General features: G+C 51.7%; 11 protein-coding genes across 11 annotated transcripts; 5 read left to right on the top strand and 6 right to left on the bottom strand.

The window, feature by feature from the left end:
• Positions 1–1,066: 1,066 nt before the first annotated feature.
• On the top strand, positions 1,067–3,263 carry NECHADRAFT_42487 (uncharacterized protein; the record flags this gene model as incomplete). Its single annotated transcript, XM_003042236.1, has 2 exons — positions 1,067–1,444; positions 2,394–3,263. The coding sequence occupies 2 exons, from the start codon at positions 1,067–1,069 to the stop codon at positions 3,261–3,263; spliced, it is 1,248 nt and encodes a 415-aa protein (XP_003042282.1).
• An 825-nt stretch (positions 3,264–4,088) lies between these two features.
• On the top strand, positions 4,089–5,360 carry NECHADRAFT_81292 (uncharacterized protein; the record flags this gene model as incomplete). The annotated part of the gene is made up of 5 exons (XM_003042235.1): positions 4,089–4,221; positions 4,254–4,390; positions 4,461–5,019; positions 5,210–5,239; positions 5,353–5,360. 5 exons carry the CDS (start codon positions 4,089–4,091, stop codon positions 5,358–5,360), a joined length of 867 nt encoding a protein of 288 aa, XP_003042281.1.
• Positions 5,361–8,480: 3,120 nt separating this feature from the next.
• On the top strand, positions 8,481–9,215 carry NECHADRAFT_81291 (uncharacterized protein; the record flags this gene model as incomplete). The annotated part of the gene is made up of 1 exon (XM_003042234.1): positions 8,481–9,215. The coding sequence occupies one exon, from the start codon at positions 8,481–8,483 to the stop codon at positions 9,213–9,215; it is 735 nt and encodes a 244-aa protein (XP_003042280.1).
• A 368-nt stretch (positions 9,216–9,583) lies between these two features.
• On the bottom strand, positions 9,584–11,883 carry NECHADRAFT_81290 (uncharacterized protein; the record flags this gene model as incomplete). Its single annotated transcript, XM_003042159.1, has 3 exons — positions 9,584–11,673; positions 11,731–11,756; positions 11,813–11,883. 3 exons carry the CDS (start codon positions 11,881–11,883, stop codon positions 9,584–9,586), a joined length of 2,187 nt encoding a protein of 728 aa, XP_003042205.1.
• A 553-nt stretch (positions 11,884–12,436) lies between these two features.
• NECHADRAFT_42497 (uncharacterized protein) lies at positions 12,437–13,102 on the top strand (the record flags this gene model as incomplete). The annotated part of the gene is made up of 1 exon (XM_003042233.1): positions 12,437–13,102. One exon carries the CDS (start codon positions 12,437–12,439, stop codon positions 13,100–13,102), a length of 666 nt encoding a protein of 221 aa, XP_003042279.1.
• A 598-nt stretch (positions 13,103–13,700) lies between these two features.
• Positions 13,701–14,264, bottom strand: NECHADRAFT_42451 (uncharacterized protein; the record flags this gene model as incomplete). Its single annotated transcript, XM_003042158.1, has 1 exon — positions 13,701–14,264. One exon carries the CDS (start codon positions 14,262–14,264, stop codon positions 13,701–13,703), a length of 564 nt encoding a protein of 187 aa, XP_003042204.1.
• A 1,612-nt stretch (positions 14,265–15,876) lies between these two features.
• NECHADRAFT_81287 (uncharacterized protein) lies at positions 15,877–16,475 on the bottom strand (the record flags this gene model as incomplete). The annotated part of the gene is made up of 2 exons (XM_003042157.1): positions 15,877–16,345; positions 16,399–16,475. 2 exons carry the CDS (start codon positions 16,473–16,475, stop codon positions 15,877–15,879), a joined length of 546 nt encoding a protein of 181 aa, XP_003042203.1.
• A 658-nt stretch (positions 16,476–17,133) lies between these two features.
• NECHADRAFT_81286 (uncharacterized protein) lies at positions 17,134–17,668 on the bottom strand (the record flags this gene model as incomplete). The annotated part of the gene is made up of 2 exons (XM_003042156.1): positions 17,134–17,182; positions 17,295–17,668. 2 exons carry the CDS (start codon positions 17,666–17,668, stop codon positions 17,134–17,136), a joined length of 423 nt encoding a protein of 140 aa, XP_003042202.1.
• Positions 17,669–21,474: 3,806 nt separating this feature from the next.
• NECHADRAFT_81285 (uncharacterized protein) lies at positions 21,475–22,139 on the bottom strand (the record flags this gene model as incomplete). The annotated part of the gene is made up of 2 exons (XM_003042155.1): positions 21,475–22,075; positions 22,126–22,139. The coding sequence occupies 2 exons, from the start codon at positions 22,137–22,139 to the stop codon at positions 21,475–21,477; spliced, it is 615 nt and encodes a 204-aa protein (XP_003042201.1).
• Positions 22,140–22,387: 248 nt separating this feature from the next.
• On the bottom strand, positions 22,388–22,867 carry NECHADRAFT_61639 (uncharacterized protein). Its single transcript, XM_003042154.1, has 2 exons — positions 22,695–22,867; positions 22,388–22,641 (listed from the first exon to the last, which is right to left on the bottom strand). The coding sequence occupies exons 1-2, from the start codon at positions 22,800–22,802 to the stop codon at positions 22,504–22,506; spliced, it is 246 nt and encodes an 81-aa protein (XP_003042200.1). The 5' UTR covers positions 22,803–22,867; the 3' UTR covers positions 22,388–22,503.
• A 1,668-nt stretch (positions 22,868–24,535) lies between these two features.
• On the top strand, positions 24,536–26,028 carry NECHADRAFT_104641 (uncharacterized protein). Its single transcript, XM_003042232.1, has one exon. It carries the CDS (start codon positions 24,821–24,823, stop codon positions 25,631–25,633), a length of 813 nt encoding a protein of 270 aa, XP_003042278.1. The 5' UTR covers positions 24,536–24,820; the 3' UTR covers positions 25,634–26,028.
• Positions 26,029–26,525: the final 497 nt, after the last annotated feature.

The following is a 26,525-nucleotide window of genomic DNA, read 5'->3' as shown; positions in this document are numbered from 1 at the left end:
TTCAGAGCGATTCTACTGTTCACGAAGGATTTGGCAGGGCAGTGTCATGGAGTGGGAAAGAGTGCTATTTGGCTGCTTCCTGCAGCACAACGCTGTTCCTTTCGATTGTAATAAATACAGGAACCAATATTATTCCATCCGCTCTCCTGAAGCTTGCTGAGGATCCATGGTCCGCCGCTGAGTGGTTGTAGTGCTTGTTCTGTTCGTGGTCGAGGTAGGGAAATCAAACGACTCGGGGGTTGATCGACGACGACGACGTCGGGGACGGTTTTCTTGTTCGAGCGTATCTTGAAGAAATCCCCTGCATCTCACCAGTTAGAAAAAGGTTTCCTTCAACTTTTGAACGCATATTCTTACCTTGAAGTGTCAGACCTAGGGGTACATGGGTCTGGTCATGCGAATGGCTCTCAGGCAGGGCACCAACTCAGGCACCTCCTAAATGCCTAGCCAAATCATCATGTAGCAGACGAAGAGGAAAAGAGTCCAGGAGGCGATACAAAAGTTTTTTGGGGTCCAGGCATACCCTTCTTCGGTCTCGTCAGAAGTCATTTTGATTTTTTTTTCGAGTTGTTGAGTTGGATGCTGTTGTTCTAGCGCTGATGGCAGTGTGGCGGTACTGTTGTGTAGAGGTGATGGCTCGGCCCCTCTAACTGATGGTACTTTTCTTCCGCCTCAGCCACTACCAGCCCAAACTTTCTCAGACCCTCGCCTTGACTCACCTTTTCTCTCTTCCAACGCTGAATCAGTCACGCCGCGAAACATCATTCCTCTTCAGCGACCACATTCTTTTTCTTTCCGCAAACGCTTCTTTCTTTCTCCTCTTCTATACTAGATACCCAAACATTCTTCCAGCGACCATCTTCTCCGTCTGCTACAAGTCTCGTTTGTTGTCATCTTTCCCCTCCTCGAGAATCATCGCGTTCGCAAAAACATCACTTGTTTCCCCCTCACATTTCAATCATAAGTACTCGCACCGCCAAGCTCGTACCGTATCCCTCTTCTGCTTGCCCTCTTTGTCCCCTCACAAGCTTCTTCCTCCCCCTTTGCTGTTTGCTTATCCGTCACCATGGGTGGCAAAGCCTTCACAAACCACAATCCTCCTCTGCAGACACCGCGGATGCCAGGCGAAGTCTACCATGAAGTCAAGAGACGCGTGGAACACCGACTCTCCAAGATCTTCACCGTCGTTCGCTTCCCCATCGAGGGACCAGCAAAGCAGGACTTTGGCGACGTTGACGTCTTCGTGACGGGTCCCAGATTCCAGAGTCAAGGAGACGAGTACACCAGAAGAGAGTACCTTGACCACATCGGCGCTATTCTCGGAGCTGCAGCCGTTATTCAAGATGCAGGAGTTCAGGAACCGTCTGCTCACTTTGCTGTTCCCTGGCCTCGCGACCTCGAACACCTTTGCGACTCGCCTATCCCTCAAGAGCCGACGTACGCTGTTGCCGGACCTTCTTCTCGCCCTGGTACCTCTGGTCAAATCGACAGTCCAACTCCTCATGGCTTCTCCTCTCATACCGACACTTCGCCTTATCCCAGCTCCTCTGTTATGGTCAGCACTTCTACTCGTCCTGGCACTTCTGCTCAAATCGACACTCCAACTCCTCGCAGCTTCTCCGCTCAGATCGACACTTCACCTTATCCCAGCTTCTCTGCTCAAGTCGGTACTTCTACTCGTCGTTCTTCTGCTCCCACCGCTCTCTCTCCTCGTGACAACGTTCCTACGCCTAGCAATGCTTCTCCTTACGCTACGCCTTCTACTCCCGTCACTGCGACCACTCCAACTCTTCCTTCTTTCCCTGCTGTTCCCTCTGCACACCCCAAAGCTGTTACTCCGACCGAGTTCCCCCTTCCAAGATCTCGCTTCGACGGAACTCATGCAAAACCGAATCAGCGTCCAGATGTAAGTCCTCATGCCTCAGATACAGTTGCGTTGTACAGAAAAGCTGAAAATACTCAAAGTGGCCCCGTTCAACAGAGCTCGAGATGACCCTCCCTGATCGAGAGTTCAGACATGTCAGTGGTGCCCAGCAACGAGGTGGCAGATCTAGAAGTCTCCCTCCCGTTCGCCAAGACCCAGAACAGTTTGCGCCCCGACAATCAAGACGCTCCCGGTCTAGTAAGCTTTTGTCCAACTTGAACTCGTTTGTGAAACAGAGACTAATGACATCGGACAGGCTCCGCTCGCCCCTACCCCCGAAGAGGACCGTCGCGTTGGGAAGAATCCCGGAATGAAAACAGCAACTCTCAAGAGGTTTGTTATTTCTACTGACTGACTAGACATACAAATCATGCTAACTTTCACCCAGGAGTCTATTTCTGCCCCCTTCTCCCGACTCAGCTTCGCCCCTGATCTCCCGTCCAGCCGTCCCATCACCCCAGCACGAGAGCGTCGTCTTCACATCCAAGTCGACGTCCAAGTTTTCGACTCGTCAAGCCGGTTGCACTACATGCTCTTCCATCACGCCCATGGAGACATATGGCAACTCCTGGGAAACGTGATCAAGCCCTACGGTCTAACCGTAGACGACAAGGGACTCTGGCTGCGAATCCCGGAGATCGAGGACGCCGACAGGAAGAGGTCAAAGGTCTGGCTCACCGGGGAGCCCGACGCGATCCTCAACTTTCTTGGCCTGCCGTACACCCGGTATTGGGCAGGTCCCTTTGGGGACCTGTACCAGATGTACGAGTATGTGGCCAACTGCGTCATGTTCTGGGTTCCCCCCGCCGACGAGACCGAGTCGGCTCTCCGCGCCAACGACCGGCGACGGATGAAGCAGCGTCCCGCCTACCGAAAGTGGGTGGAGGAGTTCAAGCCTCTTTGCCGAGCCCAGGGCCGGTTCTCCGAAGAGCCCATGACCCGCGACCAAGTTCGCGGTCGTGCCTTTGCGAGGTTCAATGTACGCCAGACGTACATGACCGAGCGCCGGGCCTTCTTGGTCGAAGACCAGAAGCGCCACATCCTCAAGACCATCATCGAGAGGATTGTTCCGCTGCCAGCGGAGGGGGCCGCAAAGGAGGACTTCCTGTACAGGACAGTCCTGGTCAGGGCTCTGAAGGAGATCGTCCTCGAGTGGAACCGGGGGTTATATAGTATTATGGCCCCTGGGAACCTTCGGGATGACGAAGGTTTCTACCATCTTGGTAGAACCGAGTCATTCGTCCTTGAGTACAAGGACAGGATCGGCAAGGAGGCCATGGACCTCCACAACCGGAGGATGAAGGAGAAGAGGGCACATGAGCAGCCAAACCGGGTTTAGAGATACCCAGGCATGTGTCCCATCCTGGAGGACGAGTGAGTTTACCCTGTTTGACTTGGCATGAATCTTTCTAACTTGATGATAGCCATGAACAGTAAGTTCATGAAGACCCGGCAGCACACCCTCACCCCAACAGTGGAGAGGTTGTGCTGTCGTGGTGCACTGAGAGTTGTCGGTCTGTTGGCGGTGAGCAGCAAGCAGCTTCACTTCCCTCATTATTGTGAGGAGTTGGTACAGTTGGTGGTTGGCTTGTAGCTATTACCCTCGCCCGTGTAGCGGGGGTAAATTGGCTACTTGTCAACCATCCAGCTGTACCTCTTCCTCACTCTAATGGGGTTGTGGGGTTGCTGGCTGTTCACAAGAGAATACGAAGATGGTGAAGAAGAGGACGGAGGAAGGACAAGGGGCTACGGCCATTTAATTATATATATTTGGTTTTTTACAGATAGAGCCAGAGGGAATATAAAGGGTTGACGATTGCTGAATCTTTGTTTTCTTTGAATGACTGCATTGCCATGATTGTTTTTTGAACTTCTTTATCCAAGGTAATTCGATATTCTTATTCAAGACTTGCCTATGGGAATATTGTCTCTTGTGCCACGATCAGGCCCACTCACGACTGATGCCATTCGCTACGACACGCCCAATAACCTGCCAAGCAGTCCCTGAACGTCACATATTTACACCCAGCTAGCAGCGCGTTCTTTGACGGAAGTGAGGCAATGGCACTTTGAGACTAGACCAGTCGGCTGCCCGTCGTCAACCTCCTCGACGTCGGTGCCCTCTATGCCGATGCACTGGTGAGAGAAGCTCTCCGTCTCAGAAATGTCGAGAAAAGGGGTTCTTTATTTCAGGCCTTACCTTGCCCTGCGACTAACCACTCCAACAGCACACGAAAACATTAGCAAGCTCGAAGACGTAGGGAGAGACGTGGCTCTGCCTGGAGTGCCCTTCTTAGGTATGATTTTACGTAGAAAACTACAAGCACAGCTCAGTCCTTGCGTCCCGTCCCCGCAGCATGTGCGCAAAATTGCTTGCCCTTACCCTGGCCGCACAGCACACTGAAGAACCTGACGCCGTGGAACGACAGTGCGGCGGAGAACGACCTCCGATGGCTAGGCAGTAAGGTATCGGCGGGATCAGGCATCCAGGCAGCGGTATCAATGGGTGTTTGAGCACCCTAATGACCTCATGCAGTGCGAAGCCGGGCGGTTTAGCGAGGACTCGAACAAACACGCACAGACAGACAATGGGACACGTCAAACTGCTAGCAACCCATCCGTTAATTTCCAGGCATATACAGGCCATAATTCTGCTCGTCTGCAACTGTTGAGGTCCCAACAGATTCCTAATGTGCTCTGTGGTGTCCCGATCGATCGTGCACCCCCCTTCGGCACAGGGCCGCCGCAGGCAGAGGCACTCTTCTCTCTCAAAAGGGCAGTGGCAAATTCTGCGCACCTTCCTCCTCGTACTTCCTCCGACAAAAGCCCCTCTCACCTCCCCAACATCCTTTCGTTCCTCTTCTCTCCTCCATCAACAGCAGCTTGCAACAGCCTCCTTTTCGGCTACGGCCTCCCGGCCGTCCCCCGACAAACCTCTCGTCGCACTTCTCCGAGGCGGCCCCCCTTCCTCCGCAGGGAGATCTGGGTCTTCAACAAGGGCCCTGCTCCCGTGGTGTTGTGTCCATGGGAAGGACGGGGCAGGGCCCTTCCACCAAGCGGGGGGGCCGCCTCCTCGCCGAGTTTTCATTGGTGTTGTGAGTTTCTTCCGCTTTTTTCATCCTTCTTGCTATCAGGAGCTGACCAAGGAAGTGAAATGTGCCGTTCAAACTCTGGGCCGCTTGATCTCCAACACTCCATCGGGAGGAGCTCCCTCCTTTGACTGGTGGGAGGCTCTGCTCCCTCCTCTCCCATTCGGGGATTACACTATTGCGGCCTCGAAACCAGGGCTATGGGATAACTCAAATGTCTTTCTTTGTGAGTACACTCCGCGGATGATGCTTGCCACGAACACCTTGTCTCCCTGGACCACCCCTCCTCCCCTGTTTGTTCCCTAGCACTGTCATTCTCCTGAGTGCGACATTCTGCAGTCGATTGATTCCGTCGATGCATTCTTCCCAGCTATCTTGAGATTCTTGCTTACTTCCTTTGTTCCCCTGGCTGAGCTGAACTGGCCGCATTGCAGCAACCAAACACTTGCGCAGCAATCAAACACTCCCACAACAAGGAACATTCTCTTCAGCCTTCCTTCCTCACTCTTTTTCTCCTTCAGACCTTTGTATCGTCGACTGACCAAATCTGCCTTCAGTTATCCTTGATACCAGGAAGTGGAATTCTGCGTCTTCCCCTTGCCTCTTTCCCTGCTTGATTAGTCTTGATCTCATTCCAACGCTCCGATCGTTTTGTGGATCTAGACACCAGCTAACTTGGAGGAGAAGCCGGATGTCCACAAGACAAACATGCTTCACTAGGCGGCGCGGCCATTGCCTGACGAAGAAGTGGCGAGTCTCCTACCATCGGCGCAGTTATCCCACCAAGGGCCGGGCTTCAACTCGAACAAGAAACACAATATCAACACATCATAGCATCATATCCCAATGTTGGCACAACGGCCCTCCTTATTCCGCAACGACACCTGAGCCGTTACTCCCAGTCAACGCGCGTCCACTGCCGAGCACGACAACCCCTGAGCCCCTTGCCCAACCTCTCTCTATCCCCTTCTTCTACCTCACCAGAAGTCATACCAAATCTCTTGTTCTCGTCGGTCAGATTTCCGTCCTCCGAGACACTTCTATCGCCTCGATTGCCAGAGTTGGCGTCCCAGTCCAGCTGTTGAGATGTTGGGGCTACCTTCTCCCAGCCTTGAGAAGCCCCCGAGTACAGTGAGTCCTCTCTTCAGCCCATTGGATTCTTTAAGGTCTTTCATGCTCTCGTGGCTCCTGGTTTCTCACTATTCAATGTGCTAACATGAAAGAAGGCATGTTCTTCGACACCGTTCTTGAGAACTTGGACCTGGTCTCCATGACAGTTAGGTTTGTTGCCTGGGGTTGTTCTTGTACCCAACCATGCTAACTTTGTGTTAGAATCCGAGGTTTCCACCGTGTTTAACCTCACGGGCGGTCCTTCTTGTCGCTCCTCTACTTCTCCAAGAAAATCGACGTCTCATAGGACCTGCTCGGCAGTTGCCCTTCCACCAGAGCCCACTTCAGCCAATACGACCTCGTCAATCCACACCTTCGCATTGTTCATCTCGATGCCGCCCCCAACAGAGGCCATCAGCCACAATATCAAGAAACACGTGGATCAGGAAGGCATCAAGGCCACTGTGTTAACATTGGGATATGATGTGTTAATAATGTGCTCGTTCTCATGGTTGAAGCCCGGTCCTTGATGGGTTAACTGAGCCAGAAGACTGGGAGGGCATCCGTGGATGCAATAGTCAGCCAAGGGGTACTTAGGGGCTCCATCTCGCCCAATCCCAAACTGCTACGCTTAGCACTTGGGGCGGGATGGGGCCCCCCAAACATTTTCGGTGTACAGAAAAGAGATGATAGATTGTCTGCGGCCGGCTGTTGTGCCTCTAGTTCTAGTTGAAGCCCGGCCCTTGATGGGATAACTGAGCGAATAGATAGTCTGCGATCGGTCGTGCTGAGTATGGAGAGGCTATCAGTCACAATAACGAAGAACACGGTTATCAACCACCCTCCGTCTCCCCGTTCAGTTTTAGAGTGGTGTGCCCACCGGATTAATGGGAGGTCGCTGTCCTCCCCGACGGCCTCCTATGTGACAGCCTCCTGTCGACTTGATCGAACCATTGTTTTGTTGCGTTCTCGGTTTGTATATTACAAAGTCTTGTACTTTTGAGCTTCATTGTCATGCTTCATTCAATCACCCTTTGACCAAAGCCGATGTTGCGTTCCAGGACTCTGTTCATGAGTCGAGTCTTCCAGAGACAAAGCTCACAAGTCAACAATTGTCCCTGTGAAGAAGCGTGACCCACCAGCTCGAGACCCTGCTGTCGAGAAAACCAAGCGAAGTTGATTTTGGCGTGTTCTCTCAGGCCATTCAGCAAACCTACGACTGGCCACTCGCCTCGATTGGTCAGATCAAGCTTCTTGAACAACACTAAATTTTCATTGACTACATGTCAGTGACATTTTCTTATCAGTTTTCAGTCAAACCAAAGCACCTCGGGTCACTAACTCGAGAACTCCAGGTCGGGATGAGCCCTGTATCAGAGAGTATTGATGGTGTGAAAAAGACCTGGTCAGTTATTCCATGTCCATAGGCCTTGGAAGTCTCCTCGGTAGCATATTGGAAAGGCGCCATGCTATTCGAGGTGCTTTGGGTGATGAAGTCCAACTCCTTTCCTTGCGCCTTCGAGGCACTCCTCGTCCAGACTACCTATTATCTCAGGGTTCAGAAACACCATTCAGGAGTAAGTGCCACAAACATAGCTAGGAAAATCAATAACCTCTTGACAACTGACGTTAGAAAGTAGAGCAGAGACATTGAGTTCGAGTTCAATCTTGAACAGCCGTAACAGCACGAACATGCACAAGAAGCCCATTATCGAATACGAGTCAACCTTGGATGCGAGGATAACCAGCAGGCAACAATTTCTATACTCCATTACACTTGAGTCGTGAGCAAATACAAAAAGCCCTCAATTGCACAAGATCTTGACGAGGTCGCCAACCTGCCAAACATAGCTTCGAGCACATCGCCAGCTTTTCACGCTCCCCGGCTCCCGCCAAGGTCCAGCCCAAACTACTTTTTAACTTTTGCGCTCTTCGCATATAGTATAGAAGTTTTCTGTACGATCCGACATCCGAAATTACAAAAGTATCCTCTTTCGCAGCTAGGAATTATTCCGCGCGCTTGAGGGGCTTGCGGGGCGTCTTCACGACGGTGTCTTTGCGCCGTGAATTTCTGGCAGCTAACCGCCTATCGCATTTCACGACGCCAATTGATAGCCCGAGGCTCAATAAGACGGGCATATCTGTGCAACTGTGAGACGATCGCCTTGGTCAGCCCGAGCTAGGAGCAGCCAGTCAACGAGCAACGCCAAGGACGCCTCGCCGTAAGAGATGCGTCAAAGGAGTTTGGTGTCGCCGACTGAGACACCAATTACAAAGTTTGACTGTCTGCCTATATAACCACCAAACTATCGCTGTTTGTTAATCTTCAACAGTTTTACTTGATCTATACCATCATCATGCCCCTCCCCGACGACGCAAACACCGTTACTGGCGGCTGCTCATGCGGCGCCATCCGCTACCGCATCGCCATCCCCCGTCTTGAGGATCGGCCCCTGCACCCAATGGCACCTCCTTCTACCAACACACGCCTCCCAAATGCGATTACATGCCACTGTAATGATTGCCGGAGATCAACTGGCGCGCTCCTCCCACCTGCCATGGCCGACATCCCAGCCACTATGCTCACGGTATCTGCCATATCTCCCTCTTCAGAGTCCACTATCGTGAGCGGTCGTTTCCTCGATGTGCTCGCGGAGGACTACAACGCTGAAAAGGCGGATGCGGACCGTCCCTCCTATGTCCCAGGTACACAAGCCTTCCTCGCAGGAGAAGAAAGCAAAACCTGGATCCGTTTCTACCACACCACGAGCTGCGGCAAAGCCTGGTCACGCAGCTTCTGCGGTCGATGCGGAACACCCATCTGCTTTCATTTCAAGCTGATCCCCGAGTACTGCCACGATGGAAACCTCCCCAAGGATTTTGAGGACGTGTTTCATATCTATCTCGGCACGATGGATCGCGAGTTTCTAGAGAAGGACTGGTTTGCGCCTGATTCAGAGGTCAACTTCAAGTTTGGCACGCCGTTTAGTAAGAGTGTTTCTGCTACGGCCAAGGGGTTGAAGGAGCTTCCAAAGGTTCAAGAGTTTGATGGGGAAGTTCCCAAGGAGGAGCTGGACAAGCTGGCAGCCTGACTTGTATACTTGGTCGGTCCCAAAGTGGTGCAGAAAGGTCGGGTTCAGTTCGGCCGAGGGCGTAGATGTGGCATAGGAGTAGTGGTGAGCGCTAAAAGGCTGGCTGGTTGGCTGGCTGTTGGGTGCGTTCTCAGTGGGACACGGTGGCATCAATCTGAATGGCCTTGCATAGAGGTGGCAGATGTGGTTTTACAATTATGTCGTGGCGAGCACAAGCAGGTCTGCTGCAACGGCCTTCTCAACTACTGTAGTCACCGGACCGTAACAATCTGCGTGGAACGGCAAGGCGCAACGATGTGCTTTGTGAATACGATATAGCAAAAAACCAGAAGACTAAAAGTATAAATTGCAATTGCTGAAACTAGAAACTAGAACAGAGGCTTGGTTATTATAACCGTCACGTCACCATCATCTTCTACCTCCTCTTCTTCAACCCATCCTCTGGCTTCGTCCACTTCATCAGCCGCTGTCGTTTCAGGCAACATAACTTGACGAGACCATGGAGATATTGAGTCGAGGCGGTTTACGTCGACCTGGAAAAACAAGCGCTCATTTAGCCGCCGGGCAACTTGGTCGGCCAATATCCCCGCTCGGTTTATCTCAAAGTTTAGAGCGCATTTCACGAGCCAGCTGGCCCCGCCCCTCATCTCACCTAGCTTGACATGTAATGCATCAACAAGCATTCTTGCCTCTAAATCGCTCAGAAGATGTCTTCCCCATATTTCAGCCAGAAAGTCAGTGGCGATGCTTATCCGCAGCAATGAAAGCTCATCAGGAGAACGAGCATTTGCACCTCTGGATTGTTGGCCATACCCAAGAACCACCTCGAAGGCGGTCGGGATCCACCCTCTTTGGTTGCGATTGCTCACCCGGGCGACCGGGTTTGCACCCAAGAGGAGTAATGACGCGATCTTATGACTCTTGTCCAGCTTGTGGGAAAGCGTGGCCTCTCGTAATGAGACGTCAACCGCTTGTTGAAACTCCTGTGGCCAATACTGAGATCTCTTACTAGCGGCTTTTAGCACATGTTCAAAAACCTGGATGTTCGCATGACATGTCGCAACCGACAAGGGGCTGTAGCCGTTCCAAGTTTGCAGTATTGGATTTGCGTGAGCCTCTAAAAGCAGCCTGACAAGATCGGGTTGGTTTGAGAGAATGGCTGGCATAAGGGCAGTGCCAAGAGGACCAGGATTTGAATCAACCTGAACCCCCTCGAGCAAGAGCTTGCTGACCTCCTTGACGTTTCCTGCGTCGACAGCGTCATATAACCGGCTATCTTGCTTGATGCAGATACTACGAAATTTTGGCATGTCGGTCTCTTCCTGGGCGGCCTCGTCAACACTGTCGCAGCCATGTCTCTGATGTGACGATGGTTCATCAGGCTCGGCCTGTTCAGCAACGCCCTCGGTGGTTGGTTCCGCATCGGGTGGTAGTGTACCAGGAGGGGATGCTTGCTGTGTCTGGTACTGTGATTCGGGACTCTCAAGCTTGGGTACACTTGGCGAATCTTTAGTTTGGCTCTCCAATAGACTCTCCGTAGTCGGCCATGGGGTCTCCTCTTTCGGGTCGGAAAGCATCGTGCGAAACTGCCCACGTCTACAGTCAAACAAAGTCAAGAAGTTCGACTTGGACGGCACCAGAAGCCTGTCCACCGCACGCTGTTCCCAAAGGTGCTTGGATGGCTTTCTGCTGGCGGTAAGCGACCTCATAAACAAGCCGCAGTCACTTTTAGGGCACGAGAATGTTCCATCAGCCATGGTTATAAGGCGCTCACCACAAGCGGTGCACTGTAGATTCGTTAGATAGACGCCAGATATGACAACAGCCAGACGGTAGCGTTTCCTGGGCTCGACGTCTGTCTCCCAGCTGTTGATATCGATGGCCGCTCCAGATGCGTTGTCGATATTGAAGACGCGATATTGGCCGGCCTGGACTTTCCGACAGCCTGGGACATCGATCGTGAAGCGAGACTGGAGCATAGCTTCCACTACCTTCCACTTGTTGAAGATGTTGACATTTAAAGGTAAGTCCCTTCCGATAAAATCCTTTAGGATGAAAGTGTCCGATATGCTCATAGGAACATTGGCCGCTGGGGTCGTAATGAAGGTCAAGAAGCGACAAAGCATCGATACAACATGGGCGCATTTCGAGACCAACTCGCGGTACAGGCAGAAGTATAACAGCACTAAAACAGCTTTTCGATCGTCCGGTGAATCAAAGTCGAGGCCTGTGGATCGATGTAGAGCTGAGATGGCATTTCTGACATCCCCAGAGGAACTTACAGGTCCAGTGAGGGCCATCTGGGGCCCCTGGACCAGTTCAAGCCCCTCCAATGATGAAAATGAGGGTGTCAAAAAGCCTGATGTTCTTTGCGATGTCGATGTCGATGCGTTCGTAACGTCCCGGTCGCCATCGAAGGGGGAGGTGGTAGCGTGTTCGTTATGGTAATGCCCGCCATCTGTATTTGATGATTTGTCCAAGGTTCAGTAGCACTCTTAAGAACATGACAACTCACCTTCCACAAGGATGAAAGACACGGTTCTGTTTGCCGATGTTAGTGACCGCCGGGGGGGGGGTCTCGGATCAGGCTTACTTACGACTGAGTAACAGAACCAACCACGCCAGCATTGATTCTCGATGCCCTTGTGTTGATTATCGTTGGCTGCATGGTCAGGTAGGTAGTTACGGCATAATTAGCCCAGACTAGACACCCAAGCCGGCACCGTAAGCCACAAGAGAGGGAAAGCGACGGTCGAATTCGAGAAAAAGGCGGAACAGGAACTTCCAGTTTGCGCACCTGCGAGGAATCCGGGATTTGTGAAGGAGAAATAAAGTGCGGGGTAGGCGTTAGTCTCCGTTATTGAAGCGGAAGCGTGCTATGCTGTCAGTCTGCACTTTCGCCCGTGGCTGGACATAGCGTGGGCCCCCAGTTCAAATTGACGAATTATCATTACGCTGAGCCTTCAACTGAGGTCTCCCAACCATTCCAGAGCTTCCTCCTGTGCTGACACACCGAGGTTGCCTTGTTCAGCTGATGCGGCAGGCCTGGGCACCTCGGGGCACCTCGGAGCCTGATCCAATGTCCTAGAAACGTGATCAGAGCCTGACGGCAAGCCCCCCGTTTCCCTTGTTTGTTTTGACCATAAATATCAAATGATTCCACTGAATAAATCCCTCTGAAACCTGCAGGGTCATCCCACCTTTCCATATAACGATCGACAATGTCAGGACCGGAGGTGATCGGTGCAGTGGCTGGAGTGGCCGGGCTGTTCACTACCGCCATTGAGTGGTTCGACTACATTTACGTTGCCAAGAACGCAGGCCGGCAACTCGAGTCACTTCTCTTGAAACTCGACAACGCACAGCTGAGACTCACGCGATGGGGCACTGCTGTCGGCCTCAACGACTCTGAATCTCCGTCGCTGGACGAGGAATACCAGCAACACGCTGAGGCAACCTTCAAGTTCATCATAGACGCTTTTTCTGAGTGCCAGAGGCTGTGTCACGAGGACCGCAAAGAATTGAACAAGACGGAAGATGACGAGATCAAGCCCTTCGGATCAGACTGGAGTCTAATGAATCGCTATCTCCACGACAAGATGCAGCGGATCGTGAGGGGTCGCAAGAACGGCATGTCGACGCTACAGAAAGCCAAGTTCGCCGTATACAAGAAGGATCGTTTGGTGAAACTCATCAAGGACATCAATGACCACCTCGACCAGCTCTATCGCGATGCTCCAATTGAGGATGAGGAGCAGACTCGGCTGGGGAAGGCTGAGCTGGATGAACTCATCCATGTATTGAAGGCATTACAAACCGCTTCTGGGAGTGACAAACTTCTCGAAGGCGCTCTGCAGAGTATCCTCAATCAGAAGGCGGGTCTATGATAAACCCTTGCCCCTATTATACATGCTTGCTAACATCCGGTTCAGAATGAGATGTCCTTTCATACTGAAGGGAGGAACATCTTTGCAGGCGTAGTCGGGCAAATGAGTGGGGGAAATACTAGCCAGAATAACGAGGTTAAAGAACGTTGATGTGCGATAGCAAGAAGCGGCTCATGACTGAAACTGGTTGTCCTGCGACACCTACTTGGCGACACTCTTTCATAGTTTCAGCATCTAAACATCTTGGGTTAAGCGAGAAGCGTTCCTAGCTTGCATTTAACTGTGTTCGGGACTGTGGATTGATTTAGACTCTAGCGAGCGACCTTTCTGATATTTGGCTCAGTCCGTCGTGTTTCTAGAGGTGGAAGTTGGGTTTCCAGGGAGATTGTTCAACCAGTCTACATATTCACCAAGCAATCTGCATTATTCACAACGGCAAGGACTCATATCCGTCTCAAAATAATTTAGTAATCCTATCGTCCATTTACATATCTTCGTAGCCATCATGCTAAAAGACCGTAAATCTATGTAGTCCAAACCAACTCCACGACATCCCTATTCTTCTTCCCAAACACCAGTCTATCCCGTAAAAGAGGCTCTACTTCTGCACACTGTACTCGCAGCCAGTAGGTTTCGAGTTCTTGATGGCGCGAGCCGTGAAGGGCACACAACCCTTGTTGCCTCCGGGCTGGTTGATACCAGCGCTGACCCAGATCGACCAAGGACCACCCTTCTTGCTGCTGGGGCAAGCAATGAGACCAGAGCCCTTAAAGTTCAGGTTTCCATTCTTGTCAACCTTCCAGCCAGTCTGCTCAGAGTTCTTGGGAAGAGGCTGAGCACCGGTGCTGTACCCAAGAATACCCTGTCCCATACCAGAGCGGTCAACCCACATCTGCTGACGTCGAGGCTTGTCGTAGAGGAAGAGGTTCTCGCCGAGGAGTTCAAAGATGGCGTGGTTGTCGGCTGGGCCAGCAGTGCACGAGGCGCCTTGCTTGGCCTTCTTCAGGGTGAGGCGGCTCTCGGAGGCCTGGACGCCTGAGAAGTGGATGGGGCTGCCGTTGCGGAGGGCGAGGAGCTCGAACGTGTTGGTGGACTGTTGGGGAGCGGCCGAGACGATGCCGGCGGCGAGGAGGGGAGTGAGCAGGAGGGCCTTGATCTGCATGGTGAAGGTCGGTTTTGGATGGTCGTTGAAGGGCTTGTTGTTGAGTGTAAGCTGGAGGCTTGTAGAGAGGTAGTAAGGAGTTGAAGATGCTGTGAGTGATGATGAGTCTTGTTAAAGATGTCGAACCAACCTTTATATACACGTTCCCATCCCCGTCCCAACCCAACGGAACCTTTCCTCTCGAATGCACTGACGACCCATCACGCGCGCATACCTTGACAGCGAAGCTTAACGGTGGCTGTGGGGAAATACGAGCTCTCGCATGTGGTCTGGACCTGGGGCTCGGGCAGCCCGGGCTGCGGCATTGGACCAATGTGAGACAGGCGGCACTATTATTAGCACAGGCTATTGGTTTTCGTTTAGGGCTCTACCTTTGGGCTGTTTCTTTGAGGCCGTTGGTTCCTTGGCTTTGTTTGTTTGACGGGGCGAGATGTTGTGAAGTCATGTCAGTCCCAGCAATCTGGGACACTACTACGTAGTATGACAGCATGTTGTAGGCATCATGTTCGTCTTGAAGCAGAGCTTTGGACGTCCATTGAATCTCACAGCGCAGACAAAGCCACATCTCCAGCCACCTGTGCTCTTCCTGGAATGGTCATCGTATTCCCGGCCATCCAAGAAAATAGTGCCATGTACACTCCCGTCAATACCCATATCCAAACAATCTATCTTGCCAAACACTTGTCCAAGTCTCGCTTCAGCCGTAAACTCATCAGACCATGGCTTCAGCCGCTGCATCTGCTGCCCGTCAGAAAGTGGCGCTGAGGCGTTACGAGCCAATTCAGCAAGCCACAGGTCCGCCATTTCCAGTAGAAACGGCCAGCATGGTCCAGCCAACGGGCATTGCCAGTTACTTGACAGTGTTGAACTTTTCAGCTTGACCTGGATTTATACGAGGGTGAAAACCGGCGCGAAGGGGCCAAGAAAAGTCGGAGGGATATTCCAAGGGTGCTTACATTGCCAAGACACGTTATGCAGTCGGATCCTTTTTTTTAGGTGTGTCTCGTTGGATGTTTATTCCAACTGCAATTGAAAAGATCTTTAAAACACAGACCACGAGTCGAGATAATTTTCTCCCATCCTGTTCTCGAGGCTCACGCGGGAGATACGCCTGGACACTGATGCGTGGAGGGGCTCCATGGGTATTACGGCCGGGCATGTGGAAGCCAGCGAGAGGCTGGAGGGGAACGAACTGTTTGAAAATTACGTAGCGAGGGTTGGGGCTTGAAATCACGGGACTTGGAGCAAGCAAGCAGACGTCGAGTACGCGAACATGCCTCTGGGTTTGTCTGGGCTCTTGGCATCTCGCCAGCTGTCAAGCAGCCAGCGAGTCTCTACGCACGTAGATCAAGCAGGCTCATCAGCTTAGCACAGAGAAATACCGTGCTGAGCATGGTGACTATGACGCGGAATAGTGATTCTAGGTCTACTGGGTGCATACTTGGGCCAGTCAAGCCAGCCCTCACGACGCATTTAGAAAGACAAAGTTGATGATTTCTTGATTCATTACCATACGAATATCGCGTAGAGTTGTCAGCTTGTTCTCGTGCCTTGAAGGCAGATACATGATCAACGTTGCCACCCATCCTCCGTCATATCTCTCATGTCTCGCTTAAGTAGAAAGCTCCTTGTTGGAAACCATGTCCCAGGTGGGAACATCATCGTTCTCAAAGTCGCGGCAGAGCTCGAAACGACCAGACTTGATCTTCTCGTCGACGTACTCCATGGCCTTGTTGCGGATATCGTCCCAGTCAGTGACGGCCTCTCCCAGAGCCTTATCGTCCTGCGTGATGGTCATGAAGGCTTCCTCAACCCACTTGACGCAGTTCCAGCCCTCAGTGTCGTGCTTAAGAGGCGTGTTGTGGAAGACGAAGGTGACCCGCTCCATGGATTTGACCTCGCCGATGAGGACGCGGACAAGAAGCTGGCCAGTCCAGCCGGTGGGAATGTCCTGCTCGCAGTACTTCCACATCATAAGGGGAGTGCCGTCGATCATCTCGACGCCGTGCGTGACGTGGTGTCGCGTAGCACGAGTCTCGGGAGATTCATAGTCGGGGCCAGTGATGAAAGCCCAGTGAAATCTGTTTATCGTTAGTATTCAAATAGGAGTGTAGTAGGAAGGGGGGAAACTTACTTGTCCTCCTTGGTGGCCATTCTGGGTCTGCCACCGCGGGCGTACAAGGCAACGTAGAGACGACCTTCGTCAGCCATGTTGATTCGTGTACTGGTGACGTGTGGTGAACGGTTGGGTAGTGAGCGATGAGATGTGCGCGAGAAGATGATATCGATGCTGCTTTCTAGAAATCGATGTGATCTCTAGAAGAAATCAAAGTCGTCTCAAGAACAGATGTGGTTTTGTTCTGGAGAAGATGGTGATTTCTAGAATCGATGCAGGTTCTGAAATGAAGAAGAGAGGGGGGGATATTTCAAGTAAAATTCCCACTACTAGAGAACCAAACGCCTGGGCGTGCACGAACGGGCTACTGATCTGGCAAGAGGTGCCTGGCAGCTGGCAGACCGAGCACACGAACAGTGAACGAACAATAGCCTCCAATAGGACTAGGCCAGCACGCTCTACAGCGATGGATTAAACGACAGCTTGGGTGTTTGAAATTGCCCAGCCACCCCTCCAGCACCGAAGATGCTTGGAGAACGTGTAACTGAACGCTGAAGAGTCTTTCCAAGCTCCAGACTGCCTCCAGCCTCCCTAAGTCTACCTGGGTATTCCCTGGTCTTCCTTCTTTTATCTATATGCACCCTATATCTACAGGAAATAGATTCGTGTCTTCGTTTCAAAATACGCAAAGCTCGCACCCTGGTACTGGCAAAGGCCGGCATCACAGTTGATGGGAGCCGTATACGCCAACATCTACCCCTTTGGAGGACGAGGTAAGGGGCCCTTGCAGAGAAGAATGTGTCTCAGGATATATCAAGCTCAGAACATTACTAACATAGTTTCTCACCCAGGTCTAATCAAGAGTCCAAGCCCGTCAAAAGTATCCCCGAATACTGCACCTCCAAATCACCCACCCAACGAACCCAACCCCAGTGATCCAATGGCCCATAGCCCTCCATCTCAACTCCTCTCCTCCCTTCAGCCAGACGATAAGACCATCGCCGATCCTCACGACCGATAGGATCGCAGCAAATGTCGTGACAGCGTCCTCGTTCCCCTGACGCTGCAGCACCATCAGCGTGAGACCGTACGAGATCTCACGGAGCCCCTTGAAGTACATGAGCGGCGATACCCCACCGTGGTCTGGGTTGCTCTGAGGTACTGCTGGAGATTCGAGCGGTAAACCGACATGGCCATATTCTTTTCGTGGGGAGTAGAGGGCCATCAGACCACGGCTGACGCAGGCGCCGCCGAGGATGTATGGAGGGATGGAAGAGAATGTGGTCATTCTGACGAGACTTGGATAGTTGATTTGACAGGTTCTGTTGTATCTGGATAGGTGTTCTACCCAATGATTACAAGAACAATAGTGGAGGGAACGTAAGCAAAAGGCGCAAGACGAATCCCAGCAAGTTTAGAGATGGGCTAGTCTCAATACGAATCAGTTCCATGACTAATCTGACAGACTCCCAATATCATAGGTACTATAACACAACATCAAGAACGAATCCTGGTGCCCTCAACTTGACAAACGGTTGTATTCATCTCTCCGTCAGAAATTGAATGCTCTCGAAAGCATTAGATTTCCCCCTGAACCAACCCATCCAATCATCCGAACGAGTCCCTCAAGCATCACTCGGCTCCATTGCTTTCCCAGATAGCGAACCACAGACAAGGTCGAACCATAAGGAAACCTCAGTATGGTCCAGTGTACTTACACTTTCTGAAACGGTCCCGTCAAAGAGGTCACATAGGGGTTGGCCAAGGTGGCCATAAGAGAAGGACAAGGACTTGCAACTAGGCTCAGTGTTAGCTCTATACTGAACATGCATGTCAGTACTATCAACGGGGCCGTAGGAGAGTTTAACTTATATCGCATCTCTGGTAGCAGCCCTCGATGGAAATGGGGATACCGGGTCGCTCCTCGTTGGACTGGTCAAGTGACAAGATTGCCTTGCGAGAGCCATTGACCTCACAGTGGACATTCTCTCTAAGGGGAGGACCATCCTGCAAGGATCTTTAGGTCATTGTGATGATAATCTCCTGTTGTGGTGGAAGTGGGCGTTGCAGTTGTTAAAGATGTCTCGGTAGTGCCAAAGGTAGCAACAGTCTCCATACTAGAGGCAGTTTTGGTGGTGATGGATATGGTGGTTTCTGGACTAGAAGCTACCTCAGTGGAAGAAACTGTTGGCGAGCTGGTTTCAGTGCCTGAATTTGCCACTGTCTCAATTGTGGCAGATGAATGTGGGATACATGGGCCATCTGAAGAGTCTGTCGCAAGGGGTATGGCTGCAATAGCAACCAGGAACTTGTGGAACACTAGCTCGGGAACCAGCTTGAGAACGAGTGTAAGATTTTTCGAAGCCTAAACGAAAGGGTCGAGGGTAAACCAACTCTTGCTCAGCTACAGCTGCAACTCCTTACATGATCATGCACCACAACAACCAACAGCTTCTCCCTGCGATCGTGGCTTAGGCTACCTTTAACAATCTCGGGATGTAAATTACTTCCAGACGCCATGTAAGCTCGAAGAAGCATGGCCAACTGATACCAAGACGCTGAGGTCCAAGTTCAGCCACTTATGGAAAGGGTAGAATGCCATGTTGATTCTGTCTAAGAGCAGCAGGGCCAACAGGCATACAAGTTTTGAGCAAATCATAATGTCCAAGGCAAACATGTTAGTTCAAGGGCTCATCACCGTCTACGAAGTAAACTCCTTCCTCGCATTAGTTCTCTGATATCTGTTCAACAATGCAGTCGCCGAGTTGGCCAAGAGTCACTTCATCTCTGCCCCCTGTGCTCCTTGCCGCATAGCAAATTTGATTCCCAATATCACTTGTCATCCGGTCATTAACGCCACTGGAAGGGATCTAGCTGAGAGCCCCCCCCCCCCCCCCCCGGTCATCCAGTCTCGTAGCTCTGGACTTCCAAGTTAGCAGGCTTGCAAGCTCGAAGCGCCACGGCCTGCCCTGAGGATCGATACATTCAATACAGGCTCCGGGCTTTCTCTCATTGAAACCCACGTTATTCATCACCGGTGCCAGATCTAGATCGCCTGTGTTGATTCCTTGCTCTTGCTATGCTCTCTACTTGACCTTTTTCTTGAACTCAATATTGTCTCCACTCTGATCGTTGTGCCAGTTATCAATCTTGGGCGGCCAACTAATGCAAGTGATATCAAGCTTCATCAAAGTGGCCAGTAAATGTCGTTCGACTCCGTCATAGAGTTTGCAGATACTCACCGGAGCTCTTGGCCTTTCTCAAAGGACTCTTTCAGGAGTTTTGTTCAAGGGCACTTTTGTTTCCCAAAGATTCTCTTCGTCATATCTGTTCAAAGACAAAGATTCAATCGTTCTTCTGATGGAGCGGTGGCTAGCTAAGAACTCTACCCGATGTCCCTCGACGCCGCCACAAGTTCATCACGTATATCAGTCACGGGCCTGACAATCCAAGGTCAGGGGTTGCCTCCAATTCATGAACTTAGCCCATTTTACTCTCTTCAACATTTAACCATGGTATCCTCTGACTGTTTGGCCCATAGGAGGCCTTGCTTTAGTCCCCTCTCGTTACACGAGGGGAGTGTTTACCCCCTCAAATCCGACATAGAGAACAAGCAGATCTATTGAAGATACATCAAGAACCATCTAAAATGACTTTTTCAGTAGTTTAAGCCTGAAAATTTCTCACTTGGCTATGGATTTAGACCAAATGTGCGCGGGGCGAGCAGAGCATTTACTCCCATCTCTCTCCCAACCCCAGACACTTCAACATATGACACCAAGCACACTATGGAAGTATCTATAAGCAATATTCTTCCACCCTTCAAGCACGTCAAAATGTTCCAAGTCTTGAACCAGCGTGGTCCGCCAGAACACGACCCTCGTAGAGTCTGGACTGTACACTGAAGAATGATACATTCAGGGCCTTCCAACATGATTTTCTCAGATTAGCATGTTTAAATTATCCTATCATTAGATCAATTTCTGTTTAGAAGGTCAAAGAAGCCCAGAGCAGACAACGGCCAAGTCTCGGTCGAAACTTGAACCCAACTTGCCGCAGTCTCTAGTCAACAGATGCGAGAGCTTTTAATACCAGTTACAGGGGAAATCTCACATGCATTGTCTTCCACTTTTCTCGTAGATCGAACAGAGAAACTAAAGTCTTTTATTCTCTCTTCATGGAATGATCTGGTTGACCTATCTGTCACTGACTAAAACACAGCGTTGCAACTCGATTATGTGAGAATGCTCTTTCAAGCCTGGTGACGGAATTGGGGTTTCTCGACGAAACCAATAGCTACTGCTTTATAAAGATTCGGTCTTTAGATGGTACTTCGGATCTATCGCGCACTACAGCTACCAACGCTCCTGCAAGAGGCAAGTTTGAGGAGCTTTCACAATTCATTTTGTTGATAACCGTTCCCAAACTAACTTTGCAAGATATATCGCATAATCGTCATTTCTCGTAAGCACCCATTGCCTGTGGCTCCTTGACCTCGCCTGAGGAGGCCCTTGGGGGATAATGAACGAGTGCCCAGTCTTGACACACAACGATGCTGCTGGGGCACAAGGCCTCTTCCTCAAGCTATGAATAGTTCGTTAAGACGACATCAATCATCTTTAATATCGGCTTTGAAACCCAGATATCCGCATTCTCACCCACAAAGCCCACTGGGAGACCGAGCATCGATCGAGTGACATAACGGCTTGCATTTCCTCCAGAGACAGGACCACTTGAGAGATGGCATCTACTCAGTCCCATCGCAAACGACGAGCATCAATATATCGAGATCTCGCGATCTCCTGCAAGACGGTGACTTGTCCCAGACACACAGATGTTTGCCCGACAGACAGACTTCAGACCCAGTCCTCAAGGCACTCTTAACCAAGATATTATTGTCTAGAAATCTTTCTTCAGAAGCCAAGGTGCCAACAAACAACGCATAGCCGAATTGATATCCCAAGACGTCCTCGCTGTGTTTCATTCTCCGGCCAATTCCGACGGCCAGAGACCACTGACGCCATCTCTTGGCATGAGCTTTCCATCTCGGCGTATATTTGGTATCACGATATCCTACTCCAAAACACACTTTCTTCAATCGGTGGCCAGGTTCCATAGACCGTCGCCCAGGAAGTGCGCGTCCTCGATCACAGGCCCCTTGCCCTTGGCCTTGACCTCCTTGGTCCCCGCCACCAACGTCCCCACGGCGCAAGCCTCCACCTTGCCCTCGGCCATGACAACCACAGGCTCACCCTTCTCAAGCTCTCGGCTCCATCTTCCATCCTCCTCTAGCTTCTGATCCATCTCCTTGCCCTCCACCACCCCCTCAGGGACACCATCAGCCGGCAGCCTACCCCCAGGTGAGGTCAAGCCAGGAGCCATAAGTGTAGCACCCGAGAGCACGAAGCGGATAGCACCACGGTCTATACGAATACTCGGGAACGCGTCGGGGAAGCGGTGCACGAGGCGCAAATGAGGGATAATAGTCGACGAGATGTCCTGCTGGTAGAAGAGCGGCGTCGAGTCGAGCACGTACAGCGTGTTGCGGTCCGTCAGCTTCATGCTCGCCAGGGACGCCTTCTTGGGTAGGATCTCGTCAATGTGCGGCGTGAGGAGCGGGTACGTGGACAGGAGCGCCTGTCGGAGGGATCGCTGAACGGACGACTTGAGCTTTTGCTTCGGCGAGGGTTGGATCCTGGAGGGAGAGATTAGCTTTTGGTGAGGGGCTTTGGATGGAGGATGTACTCTTTCTTGAACATGGCGACGGCTTACGGCGGTGCCGAGTAAAAGTCTATAAATACAAAGGAATTGAAATGGATTGAGACGCGTAGCAACGATTAGAGACTACTCTCGTGAGGGAGAAGCTTCGTCTCGTGTCTTGGTGGGGTGGGCTGTTTTGGTAGGGGGGAAAAGTCGATGCCCCGCGGATCGGAGTGGCGGGGTAAGTCTCGAGATGCAATACGGGGGGGTTTAGAGCATCACCATGAAGTGAATTCACGGCGAAGAGTACGTGTCAATGTAGATATTGTTTGGCAGTTTATTTGTTTGATCCTGTTGTCCTCATTTATCCATGCTGTCGTGCAATCCCTCGTTTATCGTACACCCTGCAGACAAACCACCAGCTCATCCCTTGACAACGTGCGACACGGTTCCGTCGTCCTTGAGGTGAACGTTGAGTCGGTTCTCCTTGAAGTCCTTTGTCACCATCATGCCGGGCTCAATAATGCGCGTCTCCTCGGGAAGATCCCGCTTGCAAAAGACCTTGTAACTATGTCAGCTCAAATAAATCGGTTCGTCAGAGTAAAAGAGCTTACCGTCTCGTTGGACTCTTCCTCGGAGAGCTTCTTGCCAACGAGCTTGTTCTGCCACTCGTCGGCGTTATCGCCAGAAGTAGAGTTGATACCGGGAACGACAAGAGGCATGATGAAGTTGTTTTGTGTGTTGAAAATCTTGTGTGAGTAATGTCAAATTTATTTATCTTGTTGAGGAATAGGAAGAGAATTAAAGTATTATTCTTGGAAACCTCCGCCGTAGCCTGGTTTTTATACCTTTCTACTTTCCTCGTACAATCAACTTACGAACGGGCTTCGGAAGCTTCTCGCGACGATGACGTAGCCTCACATGGGATTGGCTGCGCGCCTGTTGCCCGGGAGGACTCAAAGCCCATGACGTGCACGTTGTGAGACAAGAAGCTTGATCAAGATTCAAGGCATTTCACCAGTTTCTTTGTGACGAACAATATGAGCGATGGATTAGATTGATTGATTGATCCTTTTGTCGGAGATTTTTTTCGTATTTTTGATTGATTGTTGTCCAAGAGAAATGCACTGACCATCAAACACCCCCTGAACATCCATGGCAAAAAGTGATTGCGTGGACAAAACCCAATGGTTGACGAGTTTGCGAACCTACCTTGGAACCTGCTTTGGAGTCGGCATGTTCCGACAGCAAAACTCGACAGGAAAAGAGAATCTTGGTCTTTATTTTTGCGAGGCCTTGCTCCTTAAAGGCGTTGGATGGCGTTCGGGGTGAGCGACAGGGGTTGAAGAGAGACCAAGCTGTAAGCCGTAAGCATCAGCAAACCCCCATGTTTGACCGTCTTTCTCACCTCATTTTTTGTTAGGGTTTTCTATTGACAGGTCGAGCTATCCATATTCAGCCTCTCACCAAAGTCCCTAGAAACAGAAACAAAGAGTCAACAGTCGTAGAAACCCAACCCGTAAAACAAAAATGTCACTCCTCTCCACTCAAAGCCCGTTGTCGCACCAGCAGCCAAAAAAACCAACAACCCCCGGTCAGACCCCCGCCGCACAGCCATCCCTCTTCCCTCAGCCACTGAGCGCTTGCGGAGGCTTGTGCTTATGCGTGCATAAGGGGATGCCGCCAGCTTCCCAGCCCGAGATGGGTCAGTCCCTGTTTTTGTCTAAAAAACACATTCTCTCCCGAGATGCTCCCGTAGTGAAGAGACCCATTGCCGGACAGCTTTAATTCTGTCTCTGGTTTGCCATGTGGTTAGAATAGTGTGTGGTTCTTGAAGAAATCCTCCCCACGGCTGAACCCATCCAAGCCACCACCATAGAATAGCTAGACTCGATATGAACGCGGAGAGACCATGTCTCACGCTCTCAGCCGCGCTCTCAACGTTAGTTCCACCCAGCGCCACACGCCTCTGCCAGCTCATCCATGGGGAAAGGGATCCATGGGGATACATAGTTGTAGTGCGGCAGTCCAGCCCGTAATTTCCAGCTACTCAGCGGCAACGACAGACAGCGCAGTCTTACTGTACCAACAGGACAGCTGCTGCTGCTGCTGCTGCACCACCCCGGTCGCCCCAAGGACCCTCCTCATCTCCAAGGCTGACTGCTCACTAGCTCAATCTCCCTCCAGGGCTCCAGAGTGGGCGTCTCACTGTCGACTCTGTCTTCTCTGCCGCCGCCCATTCAGGGATCGATCATCTCCCCTTTTTTTAGCAGGCTGGTCCCCATAATAGTAAGCCCAGCCCCAAAGGCCGCCTCACACCCTGTCCTGTTTGTTCACGTCCCGTCCAGCCAGCCAGCCATCCATTCCCAGGCAAAGAAGTAATCCCTTCTCCTTTGGCTTTTTCGCTTCTTTTTTCTCATTTTTTTTCCCCTTCCTCATTCTTGCTTCCTTCCCCCCTTGCTGGGCCACATCATCACCTCTCATCAAAACCGACAAACCCTTCTCCATCTCCGACTACCACACCCCGTCGTTTTCCTCCTCTCTCCCTTTGTTCTGCTGCAAGGGATTGACGTGTCTTGATTTCCCACCATCAATCGCAATCGACAACTGGAGCTTGCGGGGCATCCTCTGGAGCAAGTCAGATCAAGCCATCTCATACCATCGCCAGCCGATCGCCCTCCCTTCTTTTTCTCGCCGAAAGTCTTCTAGGGTCGAAACCCCCCGGGAAAAAAACGCCAGCATGCGCTTCTCATCCGCCGTCTTCTTCGCGGGCAACGCGCTCGCCATCGCCCAGCAAGAGTGTCTCGCCCAGAACAGCGCTGACCTGGCCGCTTACGCCGACTGCGCCGACCAGTCCGCCCTCGCTGCGTGCCTCTCCAAGCTCGAATCCACCGAACAGCCCGCTGTCCAGGGCTGCTACACCGACGCTGGCTGCTCCTCCCAGGAGGCTATCGCCGAGGCTCGCCGCACATGGCAACGATGCGAGGAGCTCGCCAAGGGTGAGGACCTCAAGAAGCGCTTCCCGGCCGCTCCTCTTCCCACCATCGCTCCCCGTGTCGCCGCCGCCAACCCTACCCTTTTCAAGCGAGAAGGCGCCGACACGTCGTCTGGCAAGGACTGCTTGACCGCCAAGGTCAAGGACACGACAGCTTGCGACGTCAAGACCAAGAGCGGTACGGCCGAGACGGGATCCTGCTCCTCCATCACCACCACCACGAGCACCTGCCGTGACGATGTCATCTGCACCATGCTCGACAACAGCAACGAGACCATCTGCCTGGTCAAGAAGGAGATGGACACGGCCGGCATCATCATCGCCATCGTCTTTGCCGGTGCCCTCGCCCTCATGATGGGTTACCTGACCTTCATGTGCTGCAGAGACAAGAAGGAGCAGAAGCGTCTCGTCGCCAAGTCCGAGGCCGTCGCTCTCGCCCGTGCCGCCACCAAGAAGCAGCGCGCCGCTCAGCGCCAGCCCCTCATCCGCAACGCCTCTGGTCAGTCGAACCCATCAAACGCCGGAGCCAACCCCTTCCAGGACCAGACCCGAATCTAGGCGGAACGGTCCGTCCGAGGAAGAGAGTCGGGAAGGCTTTCCAGCGTCTGGGAGGAGCCTTCATGGGCACCGCAACCCCAACGCTGAGCTGTCTCTTTTTGAACGCGTCAGGGGGAGTCTATATTTGACTCGGTTCAAGGCCATGGGGCGAGGGTTACGTCTTTTTTGATACCTTTTTGTCAGGCCAGGGAACAACAACAACATCAACAACAACTTCATGTTTTGAGTATTTCGGAGCAATGGGAAAGGATAAAGTCTGCAACTTTGTGTGTGAATGTCATCTACGAAACCAAAGGGGGAGAAGCCTAGACGTTGAATTAAAGTATTACCTGTACTTCCATGCCATTGCCACATAATTACTGCTTCTGTAGTTACGTGCTTCCATTGCCTTCCTCAAACGGCCCGCGTGCATCACAGAGGTATCGAGGCTGGAGTTAGATTTGGACCCACCGTTGAAACTTGTCCCTTGGCCTCTACTCCACCATGGTCAAACAATGCAAGCCAATTTTAGCCATGGGAATCACCTCATCCTTGCCTTAATATCCATCAACACCACAGCAATGCCATCCCATAGGAACATCACTCCTCCATCAGATACATCACAAATAATTAGAGACAGACATATTGCCAATGCATCAAGCCCGCTTTGACTCATGTTTATTATCCGATACTCGAACAAGATCCCTTCGGTAATAACAGCGATAATTTCACGCTGGTCCGCTGGTTCGCTTTCTCAACACCTTCCAAGTGGTGCCGCTGAGCAGCATCCCGCATCAAAACCATCACTCATGCCTGTCCATTCCAGCCCAGTCCCTGTGAACCCTGCCATAGCCCAACCGATGTGTCCTCTTGTTATCCTGGCTCAGTCCATTCACTTCCGTCCACTCGGGAG

Source organism: Fusarium vanettenii (assembly GCF_000151355.1).
Source record: "Fusarium vanettenii 77-13-4 chromosome 6 genomic scaffold NECHAsca_37_chr6_2_0, whole genome shotgun sequence".
NCBI classification, from domain to species: domain Eukaryota; kingdom Fungi; phylum Ascomycota; class Sordariomycetes; order Hypocreales; family Nectriaceae; genus Fusarium; species Fusarium vanettenii.
This window is presented reverse-complemented; position numbering and strand designations above follow the sequence as displayed.

Bases quoted from the DNA above. Each gene is read 5' to 3' on its own strand.
- NECHADRAFT_61639 (XM_003042154.1), bottom strand. From the start codon at position 22,802: ATGCCTCTTGTCGTTCCCGGTATCAACTCTACTTCTGGCGATAACGCC. The intron at 22,642-22,694 runs GTAAGCTCTTTT...CATAGTTACAAG, and splicing joins AGGAAGAGTCCAACGAGACG to GTCTTTTGCAAGCGGGATCT.
- NECHADRAFT_104641 (XM_003042232.1), top strand. From the start codon at position 24,821: ATGCGCTTCTCATCCGCCGTCTTCTTCGCGGGCAACGCGCTCGCCATC.